Genomic DNA, 14175 nt, shown 5'->3' with positions numbered 1-14175 from the left:
GTACTCCCAGACCACAACAAAATTAAACTAAAAATCAGTAACAGAAAGCAGTGCTTTCTGAAGTTTACTGCATTTATAGCATGAAATATATATATATATAAGAAAAGAAAAAAGCTCTAAAGTCAATAATTTAAGTGTTCACCTTAGAAAACTAGAAAAAGAGGAGCAAATTAAATTCAAAATAACCAGGAGAAAGAAATAATAAAAATCAGAAAAGAAATCAAAATCAATGAAACTGAAAACAGGAAATTAATAGAGAAAAATCACCAGTACTGCAAAGTTGGTTCTTTGAAAAGGTCAATAAAATCAATAAACCTCTAACCAGGCTAACCAAGACAAAAAGAAAGAAGACATAAATTACTAATATAAGAAACAAAAGAGGAGCCATCACTCTTGATCCCATGAATAAAGGGTAATAAAAGAGTATTATAAGGAGTTCCAAGCCCACAAACTTGATAATTAAGATGGACCAATTCCTTGAAAGACACAATCCACCATAACTCACACAAGGAGGAACAGATAATCTGAATAAGCCTGTATCTATTATAAAAATTGAATCAAAAATTAATAACCTTCCAAAGAAATCATTAGACCTAAATGGTTTCACTGGTGACTTCTGTCAAACATTTAAGGAAGAAATAATACCAAGTGTCCAAAATTTCTTTCAGAAAATAGAAGCAGAGGGAATACTTTCTGACTGATTTCATAAGGGTAGCATTTCTCTAATAATAAAACCAGACAAAGACATTACAAGAAAGGAAAATTAAAGAATAATATCTCTCATGAACACAGACGCAAAAATTCACAAGAAAATATTAGCAAATTGAATGTATGTATAAAAAAATTATTCACCATAATCAACTGGAATTTATTCCAGGTATGCAAAGTTGGTTCAATTTTCTAAAATTAATATAATCCATCAAAACAACAGTCTAAAAGAAAAAAACCATACTATCATACTAACAGATGTTGAGAAAGCATTTGACAAATCAACACTCATTCAAGACAAAACTCTATCAGCACATCTACAGAAATTAGGGGGACTTCCTCAACTTTATGTATCCACAAGAAACAACAGCTAACACCATATTTGGGGCTTCCCTGGTGGCTCAGCGGTAAAAGGTCCAGCTCTAAATGCAGGAGACACAGATTCAATCCCCGGGTCAGGTAGATCCCTTGGAGAAAGAAATGGCAACTCCAGTATCCGTGCCTGGAAAATCCCATGGACAGAGAAGCCCACGGGGCTACAGTCCATTGAATTGCAAAAAAAGTCAGACACGACTTGCGACTAAACAACAACCCTTTTTGCCATTTCTATGTAACATCATATTGAAAGTCTTAGCTCATGCAATAAGACAAGAGAAGGAAACAAAAGGTATAGACTGGAAAGAAGAAATAAAAATAAATGAACCGAGCCATTCTACTCCTAAGTATCTACTCAATAAAAATAAAAATATATGTCTACATAAAAACCTGTACATGAATGCTTATGGTAGCTTCCTCCATAATCACCGAATATTGGAAGCAACTTTATCTTAGTTAACTTACCACCCTGAAAGACCAAACATGCATTACTTCACAATTTCCATGAGATAGGAATTTGGGACCAGTTTGGTTATCCAGTGACTGGAGGATCCATTCTAAGCTGGTTTAATCATATGACTGCCGCCAAGAGGCCCCAGTTCTCCACTGGCTATTCTCAGAAGGCCATGTTTCTCGCCACATCAACCTCTCCACGGGTCTCCTTGTTTCCTCACAAAATGGAAGCTAGTTTCCTGTAGATGGTGTAATCCACACAAGAGCATGGCAGAGCCATGATGTCTTTTATGATCTAGTGTCAGAAATCGCATACTATTATATCTGCCATATTCTTCTGGTCCCAGAGACTAACCCTGACACAATGTGGAAGAGGTCATCAGAAGGGCATGAAAACCAGGACACAGGAATCACTGGTACCATTTGGGAAGCTGACTACCACAAACCTAAAGGTCCATTAACTGGTGAATAGGTAACAAACTGTGATACACCCATATAGTGGAACAGTAATCAGCAATAAAAAGGAACCAACTCCTAAAGGAACAATCACAAATGTACTGTACTAAGTGAAAGAAGTAAGACCTCAAAAGCTACATAAAACATGATTACATTTATATGGCATTCTGAGAAAGGTAAAAACCAAAGAGACACAAAACAGATCAAGTTGTCAGCGGTCTGGGATGGGGCAAAAGACTGACTACAAAGAGACATGAGAAAATTTCTTTAAATGATGAAAATAATTTATATTTAATTGTGATGGTGCTTTGATTTGTGATGTGCTTGTTAAAATTCATATAACTATACATACAAAAAGGGTGAGTTTTTCTTAAGTAAATTATACCTCAAATTACTCATAAAAAGAGAGAGTAAAGAATGTTAAGGGGAAACAGAGAGGCTGGGTTGGGAAGATGGTTTCAGGAGTCTTAATGTGTAAATAGTAGAGCTTTCTAAGAGAAAAATGACTACTGAATCAATAACATTATCATTTAAATTCCTTAAGCTAAAAAACTTTCTGTGAGCTTGAGTCTACAGATTGAAAATGCCTATCATATTACAGGCTATATGGATGAGAAAAGATACACATGTATCCTGGCAAGTCTTGAACTCTAAGAATCAATAGAAAGAAAGAAAGAAAGAACAAGTTACTTAGCAAGTAAGACAGATAGATATATACCTTTTTACTTGCAACATGATAAAAAAGTAAATGGTAAACTAGCATGCCCAACTTTTTGAGAAAAGGACTGCCACTCAAGAATTCTATCCCAGTGCATGCTTTGACAGCACATATACTAAAACTGGAATGATAGCCAGAAGATTAGCATGGCCCCTGCACAAGGATGACATGCAAATTTGTGAAGCACTACATATTTATTTTGCTTTAGGTTCAGGAAAAGGATGCAGTATTAAGTCCACAAAGAAATTTTCAGTCCCTGGTGATGTGAGTTCTAGCTTGAATACTACACATTAAATGGGGAGAATTAATCCAACTTCATCCTAGTGAAAGTCTGAAGTGACACCTTTCTCAAAATAGAAAAAAAAATGTACTTTATCACATTGGGGGAAAAAAAAAGAGAATTCTATCCCAACCAAGAGTAAAATAAAGTTATTTGGGGATATATAATCATTCAAAAAATGTATCATTCATTTATCCCATCCAGAGAAATAGTCAAAAAAATGCTAACCAAATAACTGAATCATAGCAAAAAGAGGGGAGGATAAAGAGACCTTATAACATATGCAGTTAAACTGAACTGGATACTAGTAAAGCAATTAAGAAGAGATATATAACAAATGAAAATCCAATTAGATTTTAAAATTAAAATAAAGCCTCTGAACAAAGGGCTTCCCTGGTGGCTGAGATGGTCAAGAATCTGCATTTAATGCAGGAGACCGGGGTTCAATCCCTGTGTTAAGATGATGCCCTGGAAAAGGAAATAGCAATCCACTCCAGTATTCTTGCCTGGAGAATTCCATGGACAGAGGAGCCTGGCAAGCTAAGGGTCGCCAAGAGTCAAACACGGCTGAGTCACACACACACACACACACACACACACACACACATCTAAACAAAACGAATAAAGTCAGTCCAGTGTACAAGGAAACTTTCAGTAGTTAACACAAACAGTTTCTTTCTGTTTTGTTTTACCTGGTTTACAAGATGAGAGTGACCAAACAGCCTGTGACCCAATTTCCCGTACTGTTCCAGTCCTTTCCAACTGCTTAGGGTCAGCACCAGGAGGTGTCTTGTTTGGTGTGGTCATTTTAAAAATATTCTATGTAGAAAAAAAGAATATTCACATTATACCAGGACCTGAGTATCTTTCTACAAACGGTAAAAGTTTAACACCCAGTGTATTACAAATGTAACCTGGATAGTAACCATCTATTTTCAAGAGTAGTTGACATAACCACTGCAATTTAAAATGCTTGAGAATTCAGTTTTGTTTCTACAATGTAATATATTATGACTTACAAGCTGTGCAAAGCAGCAGAGTATAGTAATCAAAAGGCCATAGGATCAGGATGTCAACTTAAGGCTCGCCTTTAACTAGTCTAGACTTTTGAGGGGTCTGGGCTTTCCCCTTTCCTGCCAAAGGGGTTGATGTGTAACTCTATAATGCTATGCAGTTCTATAGCTCTATGAGCAAAAATTCCAATTCAAATGAAGTTTTTTCCCTAAAAAAGTCAGACTGAAACCTTAATCCTGGAATATGTAAATATTGGTCTACTTCTTAAATAATCCATTAAGTGATGCAGAGAAAAATCACATCTCTTCATTAATTGTCAAAAAGTCCAATTACATGTGCTCTTACTGTAGAACATAAAGTCAGAAGAATGCCTTTAATGTCTAGAAGTGAGTAACGGGCCTATTCTAAACCACAAGTTTACTTCATCTTTCACATCTTTTGTGAATCTTAGTAAGTGTGTCCAAATGTGGGGGAAAAAAAACCGTCTTGGATAGTGAACAATATGTAAAATTCTTCCGTAATGCAAAGTTTCAACTACTAAATATCGTCATACATACATGCTATTATGAACCTGGTACAGAAGGTTTGTATACTATCTCCTTTGATATCCACCTCCTGTCAGATCTCAGTTGTTCCCAAACTCTTCACACTTGATACTCTTTAAATAATACCAGACACTGAACTACAAACCGGAAACGACTGAGGCTTAAATGATCCATTAGCAGTTTTCTGAATGATTACATGGATGAATGGACAGGTTCAATAATAAACTAAAGTATTGCCACCTGCAAGTTAAGTAAGACCTAAAGATGAGACAATTAAACCTACAGTCACATCATCAAAAGTCCAAAAGTGTCAAACTGTCCCCCCAGAAGGCCCATCTCTATTTTGGAGCAGAATTCACCTGCCGAACTTGGTACTGGACGCCACCAACTAGAAAAAACACGGAGCTCGAAGAAGAATGGGTTCCTGGCCATTCCGTTCAGGAGCTAAGGTCAAGGAGAGAAAGCCACCGCGAGCAGTGTCTGGTCCAGGCTCTGTCGGTTCTGCTTGACACCTCTGCCGGAACTACTAGAATGGGCAACCTCTAAGGATCCATTTCTGACCCACGGGCCTTGAGGAAATGGCGTAAAAGAAGACTGACAATGGAGAAGAGACGGTGTTCGCTTAAGCTAGAACCATTCTCCCCATCGGGGAAAGCCCACGCACTTACAGCTTGTGGACTCGGCTTGCCGCCACTCAATTTTTCTGGATCCGCCGCAGCTCCGCGCCACTCCCACTCGGCTTCCCTGGCCCGCCTAGCTTCCCCGGCCCGCCCAGCTTCCCCAGAGACGTCACTGGGGTCGCAGTACAATGACGTCAGTCCAAGCCGCCTCTCCCTACGTCTTTCCACAGCTCCGCCTGGCGCGCCCTGGCGCGCACGCGCATTAAGTCCCTGTGGCATGCGTGAGGCGGCGGCTGGGCACCGCCATTTTGGCCGGTGGCCGCAGCAACACGCTGTGTGGCTGAGAAGTGAAAAGCAAGCGCCGATTTGATCTCTGCGTTCCCCTCCGCAAGGGGAATCCGTTTCTCCAGGTACGTGAATAGGATGGAGGGGTTTGGCCTTTAGCTGCAGTCTGCCACGGTCTAAACACCGTGGGGACATTCTCCGAGAGCCTTTGGTTAGGCCTCAGGTGGCGGCGGCAGCGGCGCGTGGCAGCCGGCTTGGACGAGACAGCTGGAGCCGCCGGCGCGCGGGTGCCGCGGAGCGCTGGGGGCGCCTCGCGCTTTCCCTCCGGCTGACCGGGCTCCCTATCGCTGTGGCCCGCCACCCCCGCCAGGGGACATGGACATGGATATAGGTGCCGTTCTCTCGCTGGTCCAGCCCCCGCCGCCTGCGCTCCCCGCCGTGACCCCGCGCCTCCCCTGGCACTGACTGTTTTATGAAAGCCGCCTTTATAACTCAGAGCGTCCCCTACTGCCCCGGCTCTTCTGGCACAGGTGGAAGCCTTTGCTTCGCGGTGTGGGGATTGTGGAATGAGTCACGGCATCTTACCGCCAAGAAGTCGGATCCTCCTCGTCCACTCCCAGTCTTTATAGAAAGGATAGCCAGATGTCACTGGACTTGTCTCACAGCAGCTTGTACTCTGCTGTCACCATGGTGATCACAAATAATCTCCCAGTTGAACGCGTTTTGCTTTTGGCGAGGGTTTTTACGACACTTGGTGATTTCTCCGATTTCCCCGTTATTATATCTTAAACCCCTGAAGATCAGGTTCTATGTCTTTACTGAAAGTACCTTTATTTCTCCTTCAGTGGTTCTTGCATCGTGGGGCACGACGGCTAAAGTCAATGCCCACATCCCATAAACTACCTAAGCAGGTTTTCTCTTTTTTTACGGTAAAATCGGTAAGAGAGAGAAATGTCAAAACACTGTATTTGATTTTATTGCGGTGAGGGGTGCTTTCTCTTCCACAGGACTGCTAACTGCATTTATGGCAGTGGCATCTGTTTTGCAGTCCTCAGTACTTTTCTCCTTGGTTCTGAGAATATGCATTCTATACCAGCTACTTGACGATAATGCTTCGTTTTTGTCGGTATTAACCAAGGGCTATTGTCTTATCTGAACCAAAAAAGTGTTGTTTGTTTTTGTTTTAGTTAAAATTCTTGTTGCTCCTATAAAAAATATTTTTAGGAAGAATAATATAATTGCAGGTATGGGGCAAGCATAAAGCGAAATTAATTTAGTTTCGCTTCTAATTGTCTTCAGTTTAAGACTCTGAAATCAGAGTTGTGCGCCACTCCCGACTTACACGTTTTATAAATTTAAAAACCTGCAGTAGCATAGAATTTTAGAATGTTTCACATGACATAAGCATCATTAATTTTCGTATGCTTTCACAGCGTTTTAAAGTAATTTTGGTTTTAGACTACAAAGTGAAAAGTCGCTCAATCCTTTCGGACTCCATGGACGGTTCTTGAGGCCAAATTACTGGAGCAGGTACATTTTTTCCTTCTCTAGTGGATCTTCCCAACCCAGGAATCGAACCAGGGTCTCCTGCATTGGAGGTGGATCCTTTACCAACTGAGCTATCGGGAAACTCCTGGGACTTCCTTGGTGGTCCAGTGGTTAAGACTTTGCTTCCCTGGTGTCTCAGACGGTAAAGCAGATGATTCAGTTCTTGGGTCGGGAAGATCCCCTGGAGAAGGAAATAGCAACCCACTCCAGTCGCAAAGAGTCGGACAGGACTATTCGACTTAAGTTTCTTTCTTTAGACTAAAAATGCTTTCTATAAATGTCTCATTTCCTTTTTTCCTCAGCTGGAAGAATGATAGAGGTCATTGTTTAAGTACCTGTTTTCGTTTCAGTTTGTTTTCAGATTTGAGATAGCTTCAGATCCCTGTTTGTTCCTAGGAGTCTGTAACTACAGTCTTCCCCTCCAAGCTTTCCTGTACTGTATCTTTCTCACTAAAAAAGAAAGAAGGGATCCTTCTTCCCAATTCTTAAAACTTACATAGAAATTTAATTAACAATAATAGTGTCTACACTTTGTTAATTAACAGTTCTACAAAGAATCTATTCATTTTTCTTAACTGCATTATAATTTATCATTTGAAAATACAAATCAGCTTATTAGCCATCTCTCGTATGTTTTACTTTATAAAAATAATCTCTTACAGTCATTTGTTTTTTTAAATGGTTTGAAATAGCAGTTGAAACAATTTAGTAGTTTGGCAGAAATAAACCTTATTATAAACAGTTGCATTGATAAATCAGTGAATATTTATCCCCTGCAGGGGAATTCATCATGCTCACTCACCATAGTTTGTATGATCTCTAGTTTTATTATTTTTAATAGCTGAAGAATCTTCAGTCTCTTGGGAATTGTCTCTTCTAGAATGATAGCTTTTTTGGTAGCAATTCGTAAATCACTTATTTTCTTATGCTGATCTTTAGATGAGTTTCTAAAGGTTATAAAGAGGTAAACTGAACTTATCCATTAATGTAACTGTTACATACAATGTTTGTCTCATTTTTGGTGATTTTTAAAAATAATATACTTTAGTGTTTAACTGTGACGATAATGTATCGGTAATTTGCAAAGACTCCTAAAGTTGTTATAATCTGTAGGAAATTTATTTACTATATTTAAATTCATTTTCTCATTTCATTCATTAGAAATGTTTGCTTTCCTACTATATGGTAGACACTGGTCCAGCCACTGAAATGAACAAACAAAAATTCCTGCAGTCATGATGGAGTACTTCATAGTTCGAGAGGGAAAAATATTGTCTGTGTGTGTGTAGAGAAAGAATACATAAATGCATATACACACACAGTAAATTGTCGTGTCAGACTCTTTGCGACCCCATGGACTATACAAGGGGAGTTCTCTAGGTCAGAATACTGGGGTGGGTAGTCTTTCCCTTTTCCAGGGGATCTTTCCAACCCAAGGACCTAACCCAGGTCTTCCACATTGCAGGGATTCTTTACCAGCCGAGCCACAAGGGAAGCCCAAGAATACTGGAGAGGGTAGCCTATCCCTTCTCCGGCGAATCTTCCCGATCCAGGAATCAAACCGAGGTCTCCTGCAATGCAGGCAGTTTCTTTACCAACTGAGCTATGAGGGAAACCCTATATATACCATATACGTACATGTATACGAAATATATACTGTGTGATATAATAGAAAGAGCTAAGAAGAAGAATAAGACAAGGCAGTTTTATAGCTAGAGAAGACTCACTGAGAATAAACATTAAAGACTTGAAGGAGTGAGCCACTAGTGGGAGTAGCATTACCGGCAAAGGGAGCAGAAAATGCTAAGACCCTGAAGCAAATACCGGCAGCCATTTGCTTTAGCCATGTAAAATACAGTGATGACCTGACAAGCTGTTTTCATGGAATGATGGACACTAATGTCTGCAATGGATTCCGCAGAAAATACCTAGAGAAATGTGAATCTCTGACTGTAGGCAACTCTTTTACATCTGAGGTTATTGATATGTCTCCTGGCAGTCTTGATTCCAGCTTGTGCTTTTACATAGTCCTGCTATAAAATGGTGGAGAAATGAAGCAGTGGAGGAGGTTGGGGTCAGATAATGAAGTGTTTGAATGCTGGGAATAAGCTGGTGGAAAGACTGAATAATTGATGATGTTAAAGACAGGAAAAAATTGTAACCTTCTCCTTGGTGGATGGTATCTTTTAGTTTGCAAAGGGACTTAGCTGTGGAAATACATATAGTGTGATGGCTAATCGGCATAAAGTTTCACTTGAGATGATACAAGTCAGCATGACTTTTTTTTTCTCTTGCCATCTATGTGCAGGCAAAGAGTTGAATTTAACCAGAATTATAGATAAGGGTGTAAGTGACTGACAATTTTAGGTGGTTACAGAAGACATCGAAGATATAAAGGGATGAAGGACAGTGGAAATTTGATAGAACCTAGAGACAGTTCGGAGAAGGCAATGGCACCCCACTCCAGTACTCTTGCCTGGAAAATCTCATGGACGGAGGAGCCTAGAAGACTGCAGTCCATGGGGTCGGTAAGAGTCGGACACGACTGAGTGACTTCACTTTCACTTTTCACTTTCATGCATTGGAGAAGGAAATGGCAACCCACTCCAGTGTTCTTGCCTGGAGAATCCCAGGGATGGGGGAACCTGGTGGGCTGCCATCTATGGGGTTGCGCAAAGTCGGACACGACCGAAGCGACTTAGCAGCAGCAGCAGCAGAGACAGTTACAGGTCTGAGGAATGAGGGGAGTTCAAAGGGTTGTTGGATTGTTGTGTATGTGAGTGGTGAAGTGAAAAGATAGAAATGGTGGTTGGAGAATGGGGTATTTGAAAGGTCGGTATAGAAAAATGCAGTTATTCAAAATGACAAGGTAAAGGATTTCGCCAAAGGAAGAAGGACTAGGGTAGAGTAAAAGACAAGCTCACTAGAGGAAAGTGGTTAATAAACTGAGAGGACAGATTATTAATAGAAGGATCATCTATGAACATATTGGAATCACCAAGTATTATGACAAGAGTTGTTGAAGAGTGAACATTAGCCAGGGGCTGGAGTCTTCAAAGGATGGGAGGGACTGATATGGTTGGAAATGGCAGATGATGACCTAAGAAGCAAAAGCTGGCTGTTTTTAATGAGAGAGAGAATGATTGTCTGGGAGCAGCACTGAGAGCAGCATCTCTTAGTCCTCTCCAGGCCTAATGATAGTGAAGGGATGTGCAAACGATGGAGAGTAATATAAGAGGAAGCTTTCGGTCAGGAAAAATCTGGGTGGGGGTTCATAGTCATGATAGAAAAAGCCAGCAGAATGTCTTTGTTGATCAATAATCTTTTGGCTTGAGGTTCTTTCATTACATATTGGAATAAACTGGAGTAGTAAGGCGCTTTTTGGAATTACTTTGATCACATTCTAAGAAAATTAATTTCTATCACTAAGCCCAGTATATAGAAGATTAAGTTAACTTTGACCTCAGTTCTGTAATTTATGGTGCTGTTAAATATCAAGACTTTAAAAGCTCCAAAATTATATATGTATAGTCATTTGGTTACTTGGTCTCTCTTGTGTGCGGTGGGGGGGGGATCATTTTTAAAATCTTTATTGAATTTGTTACAGTATTGCTTCTGTTTTATGTTTTGGTTTTTTGGCTGCAAGGCATGTGGAATCTTAGCTCTCCGACCAAGGATCAACCCTCACCCCCTTACATTGGAAGGCAAAATCCTAACCTCTGGAGCTCCAGGGAAGTCCCTGGTCTCCTTTTCATATCAGTGCAGTTAACATAAAATTCATCTTGACCATATTTTCAGTTCCCAGGGAAAGCAGGTTTTACTTTTTTTTCCAATTGACCAACATAATGGTTAAATCCTCAATAATTGCAGTTTCCATCAATAGTGTCATACTCAAATAGATAAGACATGAAGTGATGATGAGTTTGAGGGAAGAAGTAAACATCTTTATCATATGTATGTTTCATGTCAAGTCTTTCTATTCTATTTTATTGGTCAGTATTCATCCACTGGTATCAGCATTAATTACTTAGGCCTTTTATCAATTTTTTCCATTTGTCAGGTATAGATTCCCCTGACCCCTTACTCTTTTCCCATTTTCCTGGCTATTACTACTTTTTGCATAAGAGCTTTCAGTTCATTTCAGTTCAGTTCAGTCGCTCAGTCGTGTCCGACTCTCTGAGACCCCATGAATCACAGCACGCCAGGCCTCCCTGTCCATGACCAACTCCCGGAGTTCACTCAGACTCATGTCCATCGAGTCGGTGATGCCATCCAGCCATCTCATTCTCTGTCGTCCCCTTCTCCTCCCGCCCCCAATCCCTCCCAGCATGAGAGTCTTTTCCAGTGAGTCAACTCGTCACATGAAGTGGCCAAAGTATTGGAATTTCAGCTTTAGCATCAGTCCCGCTTTAGATTTGATTTGTCTGATTCAGTTTTTTCCCTTTGAGATTGAATTAAATGTATAAATTCAGGAAAGATTGAAAACTATGATATTGACTATTCTCTTTTGTGAAAACTGAGACAGCATACCGTTCTGTTTGTTCAGGTCTTTTTGTGTCTTTCAGTGGTAATTTTGAGTTTCATCACATGTGTATATACTGTTGAAAGTAGTATTTTTTTCCTTCTTCATATAAATTTTCTGATTAATGGTATATAAGTAAAATTTTGTTTTTCCAGACATGACAAGTTATTTTATTGCTTTCACTAGTTTGTTTTTTAATTAGTTCCAGGTATTAATATCTGAAATAGTGATATCTCCTCCTCTCAAACTTTTTATACCTGTGACTTACTTCTCTTAATAAACTGCATTGACTGTGCCATAATTTTGTTAATCTTTTCTTTAATAGAGGAACTGGATATTCTTACTTCCTTAGAATCATGGCGGATAAATTAACAAGAATTGCTATTGTCAACCATGACAAATGTAAACCTAAGAAATGTCGGCAGGAGTGCAAGAAGAGTTGCCCTGTGGTTCGAATGGGTAAGCTGTTCTGTGGATCATTTAAGGATAAGAGAAGGTTTTAAAAGAATACATTATCTTCATGGTTCTCTAGGCTTTAGTGTACCCTTTTCACCACTGTTGGTTTCTTTAAAATGTAAAAATAAGACCAGATTTTATTCTAAATTTCTTTTAATACTTTGTGACTAAATGATCTTGTTTAAGTTCAGTTCAGTCACTCAGTCATGTCCAACTCTTTGCCACCCCATGAATCGCAGCATGCCAGGCCTCCCTGTCCATCACCAACTCCCGGAGTTCACTCAAACCCATGTCCATTGAGTCAGTGATGCCATCCAGCCATCTCATCCTCTGTTGTCCTCTTCTCCTCCTGCCCTCAATCTTTCCCAGCATCAGGGTCTTTTCAAATGAGTCAGCTCTTCGCCTCAGGTGGCCAAAATATTGGAGTTTCAGCTTCAACATCAGTCCTTCCAGTGAACACCCAGGACGGATCTTCTTTAGGATGGACTGGTTGGATCTCCTTGTAGTCCAAGGGACTCCCAAGAGTCTTCTCCAACACCACAGTTCAAAAGCATCAATTCTTCGGCACTCAGCCTTCTTTATAGTCCAACTCTCACATCCATACATGACTATTGGAAAGACCATAGCCTTGACTAGACAGACCTTTGTTGACAAAGTAATGTCTCTGCTTTTTAATATGCTGTCTAGGTTGTCATAACTTTCCTTCCAGGGAATAAGCGTCTATTCATTTTATGGCTGCAATCACCATCTGCAGTGACTTTGGAGCCCAAAAAAATAGTCTGCCACTGTTTCCACTGTTTCCCCATCTATTTGCTATGAAGTGATGGGACCTCTTTCTGTGATCTTAGTTTTCTGAATGTTGAGCTTTAAGCTGACCTTTTCACTCTCTTCTTTCGCTTTCATCAAGAGGCTCTTTAGTTCTCCTTCACTTTCTGCCATAACAGTGGTGTCGTATGCATATCTGAGGTTCTTGATATTTCTCCCGCCAATCTTGATTCCAGCTTGTGCTTCCTCCAGCCCAGCATTTCTCATGATGTACTCTGCATATAAGTTAAATAAGCACAGTGACAATATACAGCCTTGGTGTACTCCTTTTCCTATTTGGAACCAGCCTGTTGTTCCATGTCCAGTTGTAACTCTTGCTTCCTGACCTGCATACAGGTTTCTCAAGAGGCAGGTCAGGTGGTCTGGTATTCCCATCTCTTTCAGAATTTTTCAGTTTATTGTGATCCACACAGTCAAAGACTTTGGCATAGTCAATAAAGCAGAAATAGATGTTTTTCTGGAACTCTCTTGCTTTTTCCATGATCCAGCGGATGTTGGCAATTTGATCTCTGGTTCATCTGCCTTTTCTAAAACCAGTTTGAACATCTGGAAGTTCACGGTTCACATACTGTTTAAGTTCATTTACTGTAAAATCAAACCAGTGTTCAAATTAGTGAGAGTCTTACAGTTCTACAGAATCCTATAGTTACTTTCAGTTCAGTTCAGTCGCTCAGTTGTGTCCGACTCTTTGCGACCCCATGAATCACAGCACGCCAGGCCTCCCTGTCCATCACCAACTCCCAGAGTTCACTCAAACTCATGTCCATCGAGTTGGTGATGCCATCCAGCCATCTCATTCTCTGTCGTCCCCTTCTCCTCCCACCCCCAATCCTTCCCAGCATCAGAGTCTTTTCCTGTGAGTCAACTCTTCACATGAAGTGGCCAAAGTATTGGAGTTTCAGCTTTAGCATCCGTCCTTCCAATGAACACCCAGGATTGATCTCCTCTAGAATGGACTGGTCTCCTTGCAGTCCAAGGGACTCTCAAGAGTCTTCTCCAGCACCACAGTTCAAAAGCATCAATTCTTCGGCGATCAGCTTTCTTCACAGTCCAACTCTCACATCCATACATGACCACTGGTTACTTTAAGTCATGAAGAAAGAACTGCCAAGATGTTTGTGTTTGATAATATTCTTTTTAAAAACAGCTTAATATGAATGACTGTTTATGCGCTTTTGCTACATTTTCAAGATAAAATAAATTCTCAAAAATTCAGAATTGGTTGTCTTTAAAGGCTAAATAATTGTTACTTTAAATATACTAGTGAGAAATAAACTTATTAAATCTTAAAAGAAACTTTAGATGTCATGTGTTACAGTCTACGTGCTGTTCAGAAATGCTATTATTGGTATTCTTAATGCTTAATTTAG

General features: G+C 40.1%; 2 protein-coding genes and 1 non-coding gene across 6 annotated transcripts in view; 2 read left to right on the top strand and 1 right to left on the bottom strand.

Annotated features, from left to right (window-relative positions):
• ANAPC10 (anaphase promoting complex subunit 10) overlaps nt 1–5335 on the bottom strand; it is a 96463-nt gene extending 91128 nt beyond the window's left edge. For 2 of the 3 annotated variants that reach the window (XM_055404506.2, XM_088828000.1), the window contains exons 1-2: nt 5218–5335; nt 3683–3809 (exon numbers count right to left, since the gene is read on the bottom strand). In XM_055404506.2, coding sequence (XP_055260481.1) covers nt 3683–3797 — 115 coding nt within the window. In that variant the 5' untranslated portion in view covers nt 3798–3809; nt 5218–5335. The other variant, XM_055404505.2, reaches the window with a different exon arrangement.
• LOC129542940 (U6 spliceosomal RNA) lies at nt 2802–2908 on the top strand. Its single transcript, XR_008683194.2, has one exon. It is a non-coding gene; the product is annotated as a U6 spliceosomal RNA (small nuclear RNA).
• An 88-nt stretch (nt 5336–5423) lies between the features above and the next one.
• ABCE1 (ATP binding cassette subfamily E member 1) overlaps nt 5424–14175 on the top strand; it is a 31120-nt gene continuing 22368 nt past the window's right edge. The window contains exons 1-2 of one of the 2 annotated variants that reach the window (XM_055405726.2): nt 5424–5579; nt 11850–11983. In XM_055405726.2, the coding sequence (XP_055261701.1) occupies nt 11881–11983 (103 nt within the window). In that variant the 5' untranslated portion in view covers nt 5424–5579; nt 11850–11880. The remainder of the gene's footprint in view (nt 5580–11849; nt 11984–14175) is intronic. The other variant, XM_055405728.2, reaches the window with a different exon arrangement.

Source organism: Moschus berezovskii, chromosome 19 (genome assembly GCF_049115385.1).
Source record: "Moschus berezovskii isolate FMDL1 chromosome 19, NW_MosBer_1.0, whole genome shotgun sequence".
NCBI classification, from domain to species: Eukaryota; Metazoa; Chordata; class Mammalia; order Artiodactyla; family Moschidae; genus Moschus; species Moschus berezovskii.
Note: the sequence above shows the minus strand (reverse complement) of the source record. Positions and strands in the feature narration are given on the sequence as shown.